The sequence below is a fragment of the Aedes albopictus genome, chromosome 3 (genome assembly GCF_035046485.1).
Source record: "Aedes albopictus strain Foshan chromosome 3, AalbF5, whole genome shotgun sequence".
In the NCBI taxonomy this organism is placed as follows: domain Eukaryota; kingdom Metazoa; phylum Arthropoda; class Insecta; order Diptera; family Culicidae; genus Aedes; species Aedes albopictus.
In genome coordinates, this window is record NC_085138.1 from 268,996,010 (window position 1) to 269,014,332 (window position 18,323).

Below are 18,323 nucleotides of genomic sequence, written 5' to 3' on the forward strand. Positions count from 1 at the left end.
TCACATTGCTCGATTTCGGGTAATGAGAAAGTGGACTCTCCGGCTAAGGTGGGCGCTAGCGAAGGCGATATTTACGAGCGTCAAATCACCTTCAACGATTTTTTTTTTGCATTGGCCCGTCAGGAGACCTTGATCAGCTGACAACACAAATGGAGAGATGGAGATATGGGTAGATGGTTGCACTCTATCATTCCACAAGTGTCGAAGAAGCCATGGTTCAAAGGGTTGGATCTAGGCCGCGATTTCATTCGTGTAATGTGTCGGCTGATGTCCAACCACTATTTGTTAAACGCACATACCTTCCGTATTGGGCTCTCAGAAAGCAATCTCTGTGTCTGTGGCGTGGCTCACCAGGATATCGAACATGTCGTGTGGGGATGCAATGAGTATCGTGAGGTCAGATCTGAGCTGCATCTGAGCTGCGTTATCCGGGTCCAAGGAAAACCGGGTCTCTCCGGGTCTAACGGAAACCCGTTAGAGAAGTGTTGGCAGACCTTGATTTGGAATACATGAATCTCATTTATCAGTTTTTGAAACTTGTTGATGTCAAAGTTTGATGTCGAACGTCCCTTGTTTTCGTTGCCCGCCATTTGGTTTTGTTGTTCGCCTCTGTCTGTCGTCGTCCCCCTTCCGTTTGTCCTCTTCTTTTCGTTGTCTACCGATAAAGCCCTTTCTGTTTTGTTCCGTTACAGATTTGGACAATTACTCCCATCAATGTTTTTAGTATAAGTTAGCAAATAGTTTAGTGTTAAACCCATAAATCCCTGCTTCCCAAAACAGCCACGAGTACTTCGGCTTCCCAAACTAACATAGTATTGTAAATGTAAAAACAATGATTTCGGCTCAATTATGCCATGTGGCGCTGGGCCTTCCAAATAAACGAATAAGTAAAACAAATAAAAAATAAATAAATCAGGCCATACATTTCAATTAGTTCTATCTGCATTTGAGAGGCTCTCTTTGTTCACTTTCTCTTTCAATTATTGCAATGTAATAACTATTTTTATTTATTTTTATTATTAACTATTTTTGCAGTACAAATCAAAAGACGATTGTTTTGACCATCGTTCAATGCAAGGAGACAATCATAATACAAATAAACGGCTGAGATATTAACGAAAGAGAGGGAAACCAAAGAGAGCCTCTCTTCTGCAGATAGGACCTTTAGACATGTTTGGCCTGAAATGGCGATAATATCCGTGTCACTCCTAATGCATACATGTTCATGGTTTTCTATAGTTCTGTGCGGTCGATACTGTTGTATGCCACATTGAAGTCGATGAACAGGTGATGCGTTGGATCCTGGTATTCACAACATTTCTCGTTGATTTGCCATGCGGTGAAGATCTGGTCTGTTGTCAATCGATAAATCCGGCTTGATAACTTCTTACATTTTAGGTGACAGACGACGGAAAATGATCTAGGATAGCACTTTATAGGAGACATTAAAAATGGTGGTAGTTCGGATGCTCTCACATTAGTCACATTTCAAATGGTCGCCTTTCTTGTGAATTGAGCAGATTACTCCTTCCTTCCACTCCTTCAATAGCTATTCTCTTTCCCAGATCCTGACTATCATCCAGTGCAGGCAAGTGACCAACTTTTCTGGACCCATCTTGATGCTGATCACATACTATCCTTACCAACTGTTTCGTTGGTTTTGAGCTGATTAATGTCTTCATTAACTTCCCTCAGCATGGGAGTTGGATCATTTCCGCCCTCTGCTACACTGACGTTGTCGTTTTCTCCGTTGCCCGTACCTACATTCTCATCGTCATTTAGGTGCGCTTCAAAGCGTTGGCGCTGCTGCCACCTTTCAGCTCCTATCCTAAGCTCTATACCCAGCTAACACGAAGTCGTATATGATGTAGAATAGTATGCTAAAGTAGAGGACATATGCGTACATGCTCCCATTTATCCGTGTGTAAAGTGTACGCATATCGCCTCCATTTTAGCATCCTATTCAACATCATACGCGATCGTGTGTTGGCTGGATACATTTTAGCTCATAGCACGACGTCGTTGCGGAAACTGTTAAGCCTCTGGTAGCCCTTCCGGGCTTCTTGAAGACGGCAAAACAGTTCCATTCAACTTCAGTATGTATCCGTCATCGTTCTGTCGGGTTCCATGCTGCAGCATTATCGAAAGCGCTGCATTCTTCGCCAGTGGCAACAATGTTGATAACATAAACTTTTGGGAGGCAACGAAATCGATGAGATCGGAATCGATCGTCAGCTAAAGGACGCTGATTTTTCAAAAAATCTGTCTGAATTCCTCTTTCTGGTTTATTTGAGCGTTTAGATCTTCTATGCTGATGATTTAGTATGATTGTAATCCCGAAACTAGAGTCGATCAAAGATAAACCAGTACCAAAACGTCCATAATGTAGAGACAACAATCAAACAGTTCCAACTGCAAGCAGACAACCAACTGAATGAACAAGTATATAAGCGTATCATCTTGAAGATATAAACAACAGACACAATTTAGATTAAAATATGCTATTTGTTTATTAGTTTGCTTGTTCTAGTCTCTAGAGAGCGTAACCTAACCGCGATATTGAGCCCGATTGGTATGACATGGTTGCCATATAAATATGTTCTTATCCTTTGCATGAGTCAATTGATTCAAGATCTACCTAAAATGTTTCCAGACGCTCCGGATCAGTTTTCAACACTTAAACTAAGCGCCACACTGCAAAAGTCTTCGCACCCTCTTGCATACATTCACTTTACTCACTTCACATAGTTAGGTGTACTATATTACAAGAAATAATAACAATGGACCTGCCTTTGTACATGGCAAGTTGATAAAGAGCAGAAAAGGTGATTTTTTAGGACGATGATATTGCGATTTTTGCGCTATTTGTTCTAGCGTACGTAGTTTTTTTTTATTTGTCTTGTGGGAAACCTCGACAAATTTCTGGAAAACAAATATAAAGTCAATTGATTAAAGCTCTTCTAGGATTTGTTTGTCTTTTATCAGTACAGAGCTCTCATCACTGTTTGAAAGCATTGTCTAGTGTTTTACTGCGATTTTTTTTCTGAGAATCTAACGTACAGTAGATGTTTCCAAGATGGGCTGCGTCGCATTATACATTACAGTAGCAGCTATTGTCATTAAATTGCTGGTATCGAAAGGGTTACTAGTATCGGTTTCTACACTGGTTGGCAACTGGTTTAATACTGTGGTAGGTTGCGATACCGTTGACGTTATAGCATGAGATATGCTGGTGGTTGTCTCTGGAGTCGTAGTTGTTGTGCTAGACTGAATTATTGCTGACGATAGTGTAGTAATGATGGCTGTCGCTAGCGTTGTAGTGCTTGTAGTACTGCTGATGCTCAGGTTAGTAAAAGGTGGCTGATTTGGTTTAGGTGGCACAAATGGATATTGCGGACAAGGGTTTGGGAGTTGAGGGCCTAGCATTGATTCAAAGACGTATCCTACCAACGAACCAGCCGTTAGACCTAGATTATAAGAGAGAGTCATCATGTTGCCAGTGACTTCACGTAATGTGGCCGACACTTTATCTGGAGCGAGCATCATTGGCAAGCTTCCTGCCAGCCCATTGGTAACTCCGAGAGCGGCAGTAAATACAAACGCTGATGCTTCGCCTGCAATCACAGGTTGGTCACGTGGTGAACAACACAATAATATCAGTGGCACTAGTAGCGCCCTCAAGCCAGACATCAGTATAAGCTGTCTTCGTGACCAGCTGTATGGAACTGCTGCCAACAATTTGCCCACTACATCTGATGTGTTAAATGTGAACATGAGCAACACTGGCATCCATGTTCCAAGGTTGCAAGATATTATTTCTGACTCTATTCCTGGATACAGAGACAGTGTCACACAGTATGCTAATGCTATACAAGCCATGTAAGGGTAGATGGCATGGGCAACCTTCCACCGTGACTCCAGACCACCTGCAAAAAAAAAACAAGTAATTAAAATGCATATTCAAATTTGATCACTGCAAGCTGGACTCACTTCTGAAATTTCCAAATCGACCAGCAGTGCATATGTCAGGAGTCATCACATGTTCTACCTTGAATGCAACGTTCGGTATATCGTGAGATGCGCTAGTCGATGTTGGAGATGTGACTGGGCGATTCGTGGCGTTATTGTTCGTTGCCACACTAGTTGTGGTAGACGTTAGGTTATTTATATTTGTCTCCAGAACGCTCTCAGCTCCACTGGGATTAGACAACTCATATACGGGATTACTGAAATTTAAAATAGTTGATAAACAGTCTGTGGAATTAGTAAACTTCAGATCTCGAACCTAAAGCTAAGCGTAGTTGTGCCAGGAGTAATATGGACCGGTGGGCTGGATTCCAAGGCCAGCACTCCATATCGGGCGTTAGACATTTCATTTTCTATGGTGTCACTCTGAGGATACGAAAACCGTCAATTAAATAATATGCAGAAACATCGATAAAGCAACAAACCCACCAATGTGTGATCATCGTCGGGTCGAAGTACGATTTTTGCACAGGCCTTCATGTGGTATCGCACAAAAGGAGAGTGACTTGTGATGGAATGTAGGACATAGCTGAAGGCTATGTAAACTGTTGATGTCAGGAAGAATATTGCCGTTGATGCTCGATCGCTTTTGATAAGAAGCTTTGTAACAACGCGATTGGAAGATACCAAAAATCCTGCAATACCTGTGAGAAAAGAAATGTCTATGAACTCGTCAAGTTTTCCCACCACAATGGAAAAGACGCACTTTCTCCTGCCATCACAGCTTGAGTATACTGTTTCGGTAGCATACTGGCAAAACCGTAGAAACTAGACTGCTGTATTGTGCATCCCATGGCCACCAAGGAAACGGCAGCCAAGTTGACAGAGTACGCCGTTTTGGCACTAAACATATGCCATGCTACTTCGCAAAGTGCAACGAATACCAATGTAGTGAATGATACAGCATATCCTGAAAATGAGACGAGCAATAACATATTTTGTAAAAAAAAACTAACAAATCTCTGTTGCACTCTTCTTACTCACCAAACGCTACTCGTACACGAAACGGTGCCAACGATAAAAACACGTTATTGAGTAGTACGGCTCCTAATGCGACTATGATGTACGTCATCGACATGTCCAACGCTACGGATTGACCCGGAAATCGAGACTGCCAGTAGTCGGCCGCTATGATGAAACTAACAGAAAAAAAATTCACTCTAGATAGGGTATATGGATCATTCCTTGGCCTAATTTGCAAACCGCCTTGACAATTTTGACCATAACTCATGAATTAATAGCACTAGAAATAATATGTTGATCCTATTACGCACTCTAGGCAATGCATGTTTCACCAACTGGAAGTAAACTAACGTAAATATTCAAGAATTTACTTAACTAAGTTGAAAAGATTCGGTGCGATGGTATGCAACGTTGGTCTATGGTACAAAAATTGGCCTATTAGTGGATACAACGTTGGCCTATTGCTTTCCATGCACTAGAACCACTTATTATCTCATTTTTTCAATATTTCTGCTGAGGTATTATCTCTGTTTGGTCACCAATCATACTTTGAAATTACATTTTCGGAGCCAAATTTTCAAAAAACTATAAATAAATCACTTAAACTAAAGTTCTTTCTTTTTTAGTAACGAAAACAATGCAACCTGATTATTGTGTTATATTTTTACAGTCACCGCACACAAAATCTATCTTTCTGTTCGTTCTTTCTGGCTCTTACGCAAGCAATGTTGTTGGCGTCACTTTATCGGTGCTTTTGACGTCACTTTACTGATGGGCCAAGATTTGGGTACATAGTGAAAAAAATGTCCTCAATATTCGGCCCACATGTAATTAGTAAAATAGTTATTATTCGTTAAAAACAAACATACAAATTCAAAATAGCATCTTTGACCGTCGCATCAAATGTTCAGTTATTGAAAAGGCAATTCGAAATATTCCAGAATCATGCGATTTATGATCATGTGTATAGACTACCCACTAAGCCGAAGAATCATGGCGTCTACAAAAGCTAAACAAAGTGACATTTTCATACAATTTTAATACTCCGAAGTGCTAAAATTGAAACGAAATGTTACACTTGTTTGGCGCAAAGCTTCTCCGATATCCAGTTCGGCGTGTTTGTTTGAGTTTTAGGTTAACGTTAAGATAGGCCGAACGAGGGGACTATGCCAACGAAGCATCCCGATACCCTACTCATCATTTTTAAAGGACACTAGTTTACAACATTTTTAAATTAGATATGCTTAAAGTTATGCTTAGTGTAGAATCACAGACAAACAGACGTAACACTTTTCAAAACGATTTGGCACATGCATTTAACGATCAATTTATATTTCATTTGATTTGCGCGATTCTTTCACCAGATGCGCTAGTGCTCGATCGCTTTGCCGTTTGCCAGTGTACACGTTGCTGAATGATGCAAACGAAAATTACAGGCGCTTTGTTTAGTAGTGTGCGTGTCGCACGCGGTTCTATCAACAGGTGGCAGTGTGCTCATGGAAAAGACACCGGGCAAAGGTTTTTGAGTAATTTCCTTTAAGAGTTACGTATGTTTGTCTGTGGTAGAATCGTATCCAATAAAGTATAGCGAAATTTGTTTGGACATCTAATCCTTTTCAAATATGCTATGAGGAAGAATTTTTGAATTTATTTCTCTCGTTGAAAAACACAAAACTACATTTTTTCGAAATTTTGCAAAAAATTTAAGAAATTTATCTGAAATTCGCTAATTTCGCGACTTTAATGAATCCTGCACAAAAACTGTGTTCAAATGACCTAAAGATTATGTTAAGCTCTTGATCCATGCTAGAAGACTTTAATGCGGTTTAAAAAAACGCCAGATAGGGGAACCTATACGCGAGATATGCAAATATTGTGTTTACTTTGACGGCAGAACCTTTATTGTGCTGATAAGATAGTAAATTTTTTTAGCATTTTTCATGAAAATTTGTTAAAATACATGTATTATTTTTTTATATTTTCAACATTTAAAATTTAATCTGATAGAATCTGATAGTCATTTCTTTCAAAACAGATTTAAAATATCTTGTCTAGAAGCTGGGATATTACGCTTTCAGCTAATCGACAATGGTTCAAATAAAATGTTGTATGTAGTTCTCTGTTACACTCTAACGTACCTAGGTATGTTTATTAAAAAGGGTTAGGCTCAAAATAAAAGTTTTACTTGTTGGATAATCAAGCTAGTTCAAACATGAATTGTTCTTTTACTCTGGGATTGTTGGCAGTACATTCATGATGAGCTTTTATGTGAATAACTGCAACAATGATGGGTGACGCGATAGCTGGTAGCAAAGCAATTAGATCGGGATTATTTTATGGAATCCCCGACTATCACCATCCTTTTTTGTTAAGTAAGAATAATCTTTCTATTTAAAGACAGCATAATAGTGATAACACCGCTAGCCATTATGGTTTCCCATAGCGGAAATCATCATGGTAACAGGTCGCAAGCCCTGGTAAAGTGTGGAACGTTTTGATGGCTGTGATCCCTGACCATCATGTAATCAAAATCCCAGGGATACTCAAGTGACCATACTGTTGGGTTGTGGGGGTTGCGTGTGTGTGGTGCATATATTGACAAGCATTGCTATGGATCGTTAGGGCTGAGTAGGAGCGAAGAATGGATCTACGATTGCTTAATTGCGATTATACCTACTGGTATTGTCGTGGTTCAACAGTGGTGGCGCCGATTTTCGCTTGTGTTCGGCCTAGGTGGTTTGTTTAGGCGGTGCGGGTAGGTCTGTATGTACTTCGTACGTGCAGTGCGTACGGCTTCAGCATTGTGGTTACTTGGGTAGTGTAGGATAATTGGGTTTGGGACTGAGGGGGTCGTCATTGATTCTACCGACACCATTGAGTGCTCATTGTTGGCGGCTGTGTTGGTGACGATTTCTTCAGCTTTATAATCTCATTTATACCACGCACAAACTTTGGGAAGAGGGACTGCTTTGTAATGCAAGAGAGGGATTTAAACTCTGCGTTACGGGTTGGGTGAGGTCATGCAGATAGAAGCAACCCAGGTGACCATGCGGCTCTGGTCGTGATGGATGCATGAGTGCAGTGTGTGTGGAGTGCGCTACCCTGTGGGTGCAGTTGAGTCCGGGTTGGAGTGGAAAGAGACCCTTCTCTACCCTAGATCGGTTTCGGTTGTACGGGCGGGGTAGTGTTTGTCTTATTTGTGACGTGTTGTGCGTGATTTGCGGCCCAAGCTGCGTGGTTACTTGGGAAGTATTGTGCTCTGCAATCTAGATTTTGGTTTTAAGGTGAAGCTATGGCTGGGCTGTGCCTCGGATTTGTTGGGTGCAGGTCGGGAGAGCTGGAGGCGGTTTGTGCTGGAAGGTTTGCTCGATTGGTTATTCACTGGTGATGGCCAGTCGATCGACTGTTCGCGCAGCCTGTCATTTGGTTCTTGGGGTTTGTGCTCTCGAGGTTCGGGGCGTTGCTTCATTGTATCTTCGCTTTAATACTAATATTCCTTGTTTGATTAACTGACTATTATGTACAGGCGCTTAACTCATTCTATTTCATAGTTTGCCAGATTTAAGGGTAATGGTTCAATAGGGTGTTAGCAATCAGAGTGGATTAGAACGAGTTGGCGCCTACAATACACCAACACTAACACACATACACCAATACTTACACGCACACATGCACCTACAACTAGCTGTAAAAGACCAGTGGGCGGGACAATGGTGCCTACCCAACAGTTGTAGGTGGGGTGTTTGGCTTAGCTACATGACTTGGTCCGGCAAACCCATAAACATCAATTAGTAGACGTATTGCCTAGTGAAAAGACAACGCAGATGGGCGAAAGCCAGGGGATGCGTTGATAATAGCAGAATAGCAGAATAGCAGAATAAAGACAGCATAATAGTGATGACATCAAGAAAATAAAATATTAAATCAAGTTTGATTGTAAATAAGCTTTTGATGACAAAATTTAATTTTTTTGTGGAAATACGAGAATTTACAAATAATCATTTTATCAGTTTACAAAAACAGTTCTGCCGTTAATAAAAACACAATATTTCAAAAACTAATACACTTTAAAAATAACTAGAGGTCTATAGAAAAATACAAAAATATTGGAAAAAATAGGAAGTTAAAAAATAAAGCGAAATATACATTTCACGCAGAAAAAAACTATGCTAAAATCAAAAAATTTGAGATGAATTCAAATAAATTGTCAAGCCACAAAAATAAAACTGTTTGGAGTAAATTGAACGTCACTTTTGAAGCAAACGCCATCCATGTTTGAAACAAAAATGCATCTTCTGACAGATTATGTTAGAAATAAATGTAAATATTTTTGTTTTTTTTTTTTTGGGGCTGGTCATCCCTACGGAAATATTTGGTATCCCATTAAACTCATAAAGTCGTTTCCTTCGCAGGAAAAGCGCACCTCCCGGGTTGTACTTTCAATGTACTTCATCATGTTTACATCTATTAGATAACATACGCTCCCGAAAACAACGGGATTTCGTGCAGACTTTCGGTGAACCTTGCCTTTTTTTTGCAGGAGCAAATCTTGTTTAAGGGTGCAGCTGAAACTTGTGGGTTTTGTTTATGTTCTCGACGGCAGAACGGGGGACTCCTCAATGGGTATTGTCAAAATAAATGTGTAATTGAGTTAGTTTTAAACATTAAAATTTAAGATTTAAACTTTTTATCAGTTTACTGAATGAACATGAATATTTTTGCTTCAAACGAAAGAAATTTGTATCCGTGTTTTTGGAGAATTTTCATGAAAAAGGGTCATTTTTCAAAAATTAGCCTGGCCGAACCTCTAAATGAATTTTTTTAGGAAATCAAAATATTTCGCAAAAAGGCTTCGAATATGCATATCTTTTATTTTAGGGTTGATCGCCTTGACTTTTCGAACATCGATTTTTTTTTTGGGACAGCCTTATCCACATCTCCGTAAATAGCTGTTGAAATAAGTACCCAGAAAACGTTGTACATCCGACTGCAAACACGCATTATTTCTAAAAACTATTGGGATAAGACAAAACGAACTATAATTTTGAAAACGTTGAACCACAGAGTATCAATAAATTCTTTAAAAAATGCTTCATGACTTATTCTTACAAATGTTCCTCTATGTGTTTCTTCAAAAGTTCAGCAATGATTATCCTTAAGATTTCTTTTTTTTGTGCAGAACTTTGTTCAAGAATTTTTCCTAGACTTTCGTTAGAAAGTTCCTCAAATTGTCAGAATTATTCAGTAAATCTTCCAGAGAATTTCACTTACTTTATCGCCAAGAACATTTCCCGAAAATTAGCCGATAATTTTGTAACAAAGGCTACTACATACCACCAGGAGCACGCGGCTTTTGAAGATTTGCTTCCTGCGCGAATCCAATAGTTTCAATAAGCATTCCACCAACAAAATTCGTTTTGAAACTAAAGATGCTGGGAAAAAGCTAATGAATTCTAGAGAAGTCGAGATATTTTTAGGAACTGTGTATTTCCGAAGATAGGTTATTTCAATAAGAGATATAACTGAAAAGAGTAAGAAACTTTGGTTACTTAGGGCAAACTGCATGCTATGAAACTGGTGATTCCTGGTGATATCGGGAAACATAATATGGATATTTGAAGAATTTTAGGATTCTCGGAATATGATGATGATTCCAGGATTTTTTTGGAAATACTTTCAAAAATTCTTCCAAAGATTCTTTCGGGAATCCTGGAATTCATCAAGTGTTTCATTTAAGAATTCTTTCTGAAGTATCTTCAAGATTACCTCTACAGATTGCTACACGAACACTTTCAGAGATTCCTACGAGAATTTCTCCTCAGATTTCTTAGGAAATGCTCAAAAGGTTGCTACAGAAAACTATCCATGAATTCTCTAGGGCTGTCATTAGCCATTCCTACTTAGACGGCTGTTTAGTGGTTGCCTCCTTCTCGTCGGATACCAAAGCACAAAGTCTTGGGACTAATTTCTGACTCTTCTACGAGACTGATGTAATTCTCCAATGGTCGAGAGCTGTCCTAGTCATGTCCTTGCGACTACTGAGGACTATTAGTTATTAGTTGGATATCTAAGAAAGATGTATGGAGTTCTACGACCTCTCAGGTCTAAGTGTTAATGGATTGTAAGTGTTGTTAGTGGAAGGCTAAACTTCAAAGCCATTCACGGTGCTCCATTTACCGTTATTATAAAATAAAATATACCATCGAAACCTGAAACGCCATTCTCTTTATCTTTCTATCCTACACCTCTGGACAAATTTTTAAAATCATCGTTGGGCGAAATTTTGAGTTACGCCCTTTTAAAGGGCCTAACCTCTAAAAAATCGAGTTTTCTATAGAATAACACCACATTTCATAACATAATCATGAATTAAAGGCATCAATAACAGAAATTATCATTAATAATATTGAAATTGGGTAGTATGCATCCATATGAATATCGGTGGAGTGCATTTTGTATCAAAATTTGTCATTACGTTAATATACGGTAGAAGTTCTTAGGGCCTATAGAAAACAAACATCAAATTGGTGTAATAATTTTAATTGAATTTGTATTGTATTGTGATTCCATATGTCAGAAGATGTTCATATTACTCTCCGTCAAGGCGATATTATTAACATGCTCAGCACCAACATTTCAAAAGGACGTAACTGATGTTTAAAATAATATCTTTTCCCATAGCTGAAGATCGTATCTCACCTTTCCCAGGACACCAACAACCACTATCGGAAAGAATTGCTTTTTCTCCGTCCAGTAGTGGTTGTACATTGCAACGGAGAGTTGGTTTCGGCAAGCAGTTTCGCCATTTTGAAATGTTAGCACCGATATATGAAGAGCGTACACTCTCTATACAGACAATCTGCTTTAAAAACAATAGTCGAATATATTTCACAGCGCAACATTATTTTGTCTCAAGAGCAAACTTATGTGTCTCCAAAGGATTTTGGGCCGCTGAATCCGAATCCGGGCTCAGATTTGCTCTAACACGTCACAATTTTGAGCTATACCTCAATTTATAGGGCAAAATATGCGATTTTGGGCTTTTTTGACTGCAAGCCATTAAGCAAGGAAATATTTTTTTAAGCGATCAAAAGGTTAATTGGTCAATTAACATCTAAATTAACGACTCATGCAAAATATTTTATTTTACCTAATCAAATTTGATAGATTTAAGCATTTTATGTTAGTATGAAAACTTGCATGCAACTTTTGGAGGGTGACTTGTATGGGAAATATCGTACCTAATATAAATCGCTTAAAATTATCAAATTCGATTTGGTATAACGAAGTATTTTGCATGAGTCGTTGATTTAGATGTTAATTGACCAATTAACCTTTTGATTGCTTAAAAAAACTATTTCCTTGCTTAATGGCTTGCAGTCAAAAAAGCCCAAAATCGCATATTTTGCCCTATAAATTGAGGTATAGCTCAAAATTGTGACGTGTTAGAGCAAATCTGAGCCCGGATTTGGATTCAGTGGCCCAAAATGCTTCGGAGACACATAAGTTTGCTCTTGAGACAGACAAAAAGTTATTTTTTGTTACGCTGTGATATGGGCAACCAAAAATTAAACAAAAAGAAATATGTCTGTGTGCCAAACGGCTTAAGCTAAAAGTATAGAAAACTAAAACATTTAAAGGCCAAAAGACAAAAAGTAGAATCAGGCTTCAAATAATCACACATGAAATGATGCATTAAATAATTAATTTTTTTTTTTTTGAAATATGTAGGTAAGACCTTTTGTCCCTTCTAATTTTATTTTTTTTCGACCTAATATACATTACAAGAAAAATGATCGTGCAAAGTTATGCAAAAATGTAAATAGTTATACGCGGTCACATTTGATCGTTTTGGTTTCTTCTGCGCGGTCAATCATTAGCTATTTTCCGCATTTATTGTAGAAGACACGAACACGATATGATGTACTGGCGACGATCTATTAGCGATTTTGAACATTTTTGTGCAATAATCTACGGCGAAACGCGCAATATTGTCTTCGATTTTTTTGCATTTTTATGTTTTGTCTTCTCAGCCTCAGCATTTCAAGAGCGCGAAACTGCTTTCCAAAACAACACCTTTTTTTTTTCAAAGCTGTGGCGTGGCACTTACTAGACAAAAAGAATGCTCCTCTTTCGATGGCTTACATTAGAGGGGTGACATGCAATCGACATCCATAGAAGAAGAGCCGTATCATTAACCAGTTATGCCCTTCTAAAATGCTGAAGCTGAAAAGATTAATCGTACAAATCTGGAGCAACATTTAAAAAGGGCATACAAGTATTAGTAAACAATGACTTCACACGTCGATCCTGAGCCCCCATCAACTTATTCACACAAACTAAGACAGTTTTCAGATAGAGCAAACATCGATCTTTCGGATAACGGTGTTCATTTGCGTAGGCGGGCTGCTGTTAGGCCCTCGTAACGATTTCGAAAAAAAGGACAAAACCTGTTGGGCCCTTTTCAAATGTTGTTCCAGGAATGAAATAAACTATGAAAAGCAATAGGTCGTAGAAAAGTTAAATTAGCAGGGATTGAAGGTCTTACCTACATATTTCAAAAGAAGAAAGAATTTTCACCCAGAATATTATGTTTGATTATTTGTTGCCTGTTCCGACTTTTTGTCTTTTGGCCTTTCGATATTTTGAATTTCTATTCTTATAAGATATGGGGCACACAGACTTATTTATTTTTGTCTAATTTGTGGCTGGTCATATTAAATATTTTTGACAAATTTTGACTATTGTTTAAAGGCAGATTTGTTGTATAGAGAGTGTACGCTCTTAATATATCGGTGCTAACATTTCGAAATGGTGAAACTGCTTGCCGAAACCAAACCTTTATCTCTCCGATGCAATGTACAACCACTACTGGACGGAGAAAATGCAATTCTTTCCGATAGTGGTTGTTGCTGTCCTGGGAAAGGTGAGATTCGGTCTGCTATGGGAGAAGACATTGTGTTGAAGATCAGTTACGTCCTTTTGAAATGTTGGTCCTGAGCATGTAAATACTATCGCCTTGACGGAGAGTAATATGAACATCGTCTAACATATGGAATCACAATACAATATACTTTTAATTGAATTTATTACATCAATGTAATGTTTGCTTTCTATAGACCCTAAGAACTTCTACCGTATATTGACGCAATGACAAATTTTGATACAAAATGCTCTCCACCGATATTCATGTGGATGCATACTAGCAAATTTTAATGTTGTTCATGATCATTTCTGTTATTGATGCCTTTAATTCAAGATTCTGTTATGAAATGTGGTGTTATTCTATAGAAAACTCGATTTTTTAGAGGTTAGGCCCTTTAAAAGGTGGCTTCATGGTCGTGCGGCTAAGGTCACCAAGCCTTTAGTCGCATCGTGCTAAGGAGCGCGGGTTCGATTCCCGCCGCAGCTGTCAGGAAAAGTTTTCGGCTGTGCCACTGGGCGTTGCATGCTAGTCCGTTGTCTAGTGTCGTGCTTCCTTCAAAGAGCAAATAGCTCACTGGAAGCATTAAACGTGTCGTCCGTGTCTTTTTAAAAAAACTCAAAATTTCGCCCAACGATGATTTTAAAAATTTGTCCTGAGATGTAGGATAGATAAATAAAGAGAATGGCGTTTCAGGTTTTGATGGTATATTTTATTTTATAATAACGGTAAATGGAGCACCGTGCCATTATTAGACTGCTTCGAAGCAGCTGTCTGCCCGCAATTCGTCCTGGGATCCTCGTCTTCTTGATGGCATTAACCATTATTTTAGGGTTTCTCCAGAAATTTCTTAGGAGATTCTAGGAATTTGATAATTTTTGGAATTGTTATAATTTTTTTTCAGGATTTTTTACAGAGATTCCACCAAGTATTCCACCAAGAAGATAATCATCCAGAGATTCTTCCAAACATTCCACAAAAAGCACCCCGAAATTCCTTCATTAGTTCGTCCAGAGATTTCTCTAAAAATTGCTTCCAAAATTCTACCACTTATTATTCCCAAGAATTCTTTCAAATATTCATTCAAGGATGTCTTCCAGATAAACAAACAGGAATTCCTACTGAAATTCTTCTAGAAACTCAGAAATTTCCACAAAAGTTCAACCTTAACTCCTCTAGGAATTCATCCAGATTTTTTGAAGAATTGCTTTCAGAAATTATTTCAAATATCATGTAAAGATACTTCGAGAGGTTTCTCTAAGATTTTTTTCCGAAATTCTTTCAGAAATTCATTCAGCATCTCTTCTACGAATTTCCCTAGAGATTCCTGCACGAAGTTTTCTAAGAGTTCCTCCACCAATAGATAAGAACTATAAGCATTTTCAAGATTTTTACAAATAACTAGTCATGAACATACCCAAACAAATTTCCAAATTTCAAAGGATAATGCTTACTCAACTCCGTTGCAGGCAGCTCAGACGTTACTCAAACTGCCTATATACATAGCAAGATAACTAATGTAAGTGAGCAAAAAGATCAGCAGATATACATATTATGTTGATCCAAAAACAAACATACAAAACCCCAAACACGAGAAACATATGAATATCTGTATGTGCCAACCAAATGAAAAAAATGCTTTGCATGCCTAAAGCGAAGTGGTCCGTGAAGGCACAGCACTGAATATAGTTTCAAAAATGACATACCTATAGGATAATCGCTCACCCACCTGTTATATGGCAGCACGAACCCTACGCCGGCCGTCATCAGAGCGAAAAATACTAGCTTTTTCCTGTCCTTTGGTGGTCCACCTCCCTCCATCTCCGGGCTGTCAGTTGTATCGAAAGCCCGTCGTCCTTCCAAGGGTTCATATGATGTATTGCCACCACCGTTTTCAGTAGCTTCCATCATTTTGTCGTCAGACCTAATATCAACTTTACGATCACACTTTTACACTAAACAACGTCCAACGATCGGTAAAGGCTGAATTGCATGCAAGAGAGACGAACCAGCCAAGGGCTGAAAGTCTCTCTAATAAAGACAAATCAATGAATTGCATGCAATAGTTTACAGCCCTTCGCCCCACAATTTATTGCAAACACCTTTGAGTCAGTTTTCTGCTTTGGACAAAATCGATATTCGGTAGCATCTTGCTTCATCTAGTCTGCCCGATGTATCCGCCTCTGCTGTACGGTGCCCCAGTGTTCTTCACGCAAAACGGATACCGTGCACGTCCGACAGGTCCACATTTTCAGCTTATCAATGAAACAATCATGCGAATTTTCCTTCCGATCGAGTGAAATCACTTCAACGCGACACAAAACGGAAATTATTCACTATTTCGAACACTCCGATATGTCTGCTCGCGGTTGAACGGTGGTGCTGAAAAATATGACATAAATAGTGTCCCTATGCGCATGTTGCAATCTCTGGCTTTCCGCGCTCTACACACCACTCGGAGGAGAAATGTGGAAAAATAAACAAACAATTTTCCTTAGAGAGATGAAAACAGAGAGTAAAATGCTTGTTTATATTCGCTTCGAAGCCGTTGATTTTAATATACCGGTGGATAACTAGCACGCAGTTGGCCGAGGACCAGAATTCTCTTTTCAGTTAATAAAGGGTTAGAGAGATTTTTCATTCCTTTCGAAATCAACCACATTAGTGCGCCTCTCCACTGCACTGGGCACTAAGCATTGAATATGATATGGCTTCAAGTACGGTTGTTTCAATCAAGATTAACGCTAGCTTACTGCCAGACATAACTTATTTTCAGATGTACCTACTATACAACACAATTACAAGTAAAATACACCTACTTTCTTTGAACCCACCGTAACCTTCCGGTGAACTTGATAGGTGAAACAGATTTGATAAGGTTCATAAAACCATCACTCCCCTAATCATTAATCCTTAAACAAATACGTATTAAGCATTCATGGTGGTTCTCAGAACATCTACAGCACTACTTGGTATACGCTCGTGTTCGCAGAGTATTTCTCAACCGCACATGGACAGAAATGCGTTCACATTGAAACTAAAATCAAGTTTGTTACATTTACACATTAAAATTCTTTTGAAATTATGTGAATTCTTATAGTTTCAAACAGATTTGCTAACTTAAAATTTATAGGAAATTCTGTTTGATTCAACAATCCAGTGTTTTATTGCAACTCTTGTAGAAATTAACATATAGCGGATTTAGTTCACCACTACTGCTTTATCGCCCTAGTTGTCAAGACGAAAACGTAAATAAAAGTGCACGATTGCATCAAATCAACTTGGTGTCTTAAGGTGAAACATCAAGAAATCCCATTGCAGTTTTTCATACAAACTTTAGAGGCACAAATTAAAGTGTTATCGCGACGGAAGATGTCGAATCACCGAATCGAAAAAACTACATTTACTTCGCATTTACTATAGAAACATTTATTCCAATAAAACGGTAACATCGAGTACAAAAAAACGTGTCTTGAATGATTTCAGGTCAAGGTTATATAATAGTAAACATAATACATATGAATGACAGAACAATATCAGGTTCGTATTCAGGGAGAGAAATATAGATAGCAGGGGTTGCCAACTCAATACGCCAGCTCAAACACTGCAATCTGCCACTTTTTTTTTTTTTGTTTTTGTTTTTATTTATGTGTATTTTAACTAGTTGCTAATTCTACACTCGCAATCTGCCACTCCAATAGAGAGACGAAGCTTCCGGAACGCTGGTGCGGGAAGACCCTTTGTTAGCATATCGGCTTGTTGTTCTGAAGACTGAACGTAGTCAACTGCAATACATCCTTTATCAACCAGTTCTCGAACAAAGAAATGTTTAACATCCACATGCTTTAATCTGGCTGAGTCCTTGGGGGTAGAAGCAATCCGAAGGGTTGATTGGTTATCTTCGTGCACCAATACAGCTTCCGTTGAAGTGAATCCCAAATCACGTAGAATACGCACCAACCATTGGCAGTGGCACGCAGCAGCAGTCAGAGCAACTAGTTCTGCCTCTGTTGATGATAAGGCCACCGTGGTTTGTTTCTTCGCAGTCCAACTAACCGTTGAACCAAATACCTTGTACACCGCTCCTGTAACCGACCGACGATCTGACGCATCGTTCCCCCAGTCGGCGTCTGAGTAGGCTTCAAGCAACGGTCCATTGCTGTCTCCTTTGTACACCAGCCCGAAGTCGATCGTCCCTTTCACATAGCGCAGAACTCTACGAAGATGGACCCAGTGTTCCTCACTTGGACAAGTCTGGAACTGACTGAAAAAGTTTGCTGCTACTGCTAAGTCCGGTCGAGTAGTCATTGATGCATACATAATACAGCCTACCAGCTCTCGATACGGCTTGTCAGTCCTTTTATCCGGTTCAACCTTGGTCAATTTCAGCTTGTTCTCTAGAGGCGTTGAA

The 18,323-nt window shown here is 38.9% G+C and overlaps 1 protein-coding gene across 1 annotated transcript; it reads right to left on the reverse strand.

The window, feature by feature from the left end:
* Nucleotides 1–2,485: 2,485 nt before the first annotated feature.
* On the reverse strand, nucleotides 2,486–16,692 carry LOC115257517 (equilibrative nucleoside transporter 4). The gene is made up of 7 exons (XM_029857207.2): nucleotides 15,642–16,692; nucleotides 5,011–5,165; nucleotides 4,733–4,936; nucleotides 4,456–4,670; nucleotides 4,286–4,392; nucleotides 3,991–4,226; nucleotides 2,486–3,926 (listed from the first exon to the last, which is right to left on the reverse strand). The coding sequence occupies exons 1-7, from the start codon at nucleotides 15,821–15,823 to the stop codon at nucleotides 3,052–3,054; spliced, it is 1,974 nt and encodes a 657-aa protein (XP_029713067.2). The 5' UTR covers nucleotides 15,824–16,692; the 3' UTR covers nucleotides 2,486–3,051.
* Between the last annotated feature and the right edge of the window lie 1,631 nt (nucleotides 16,693–18,323).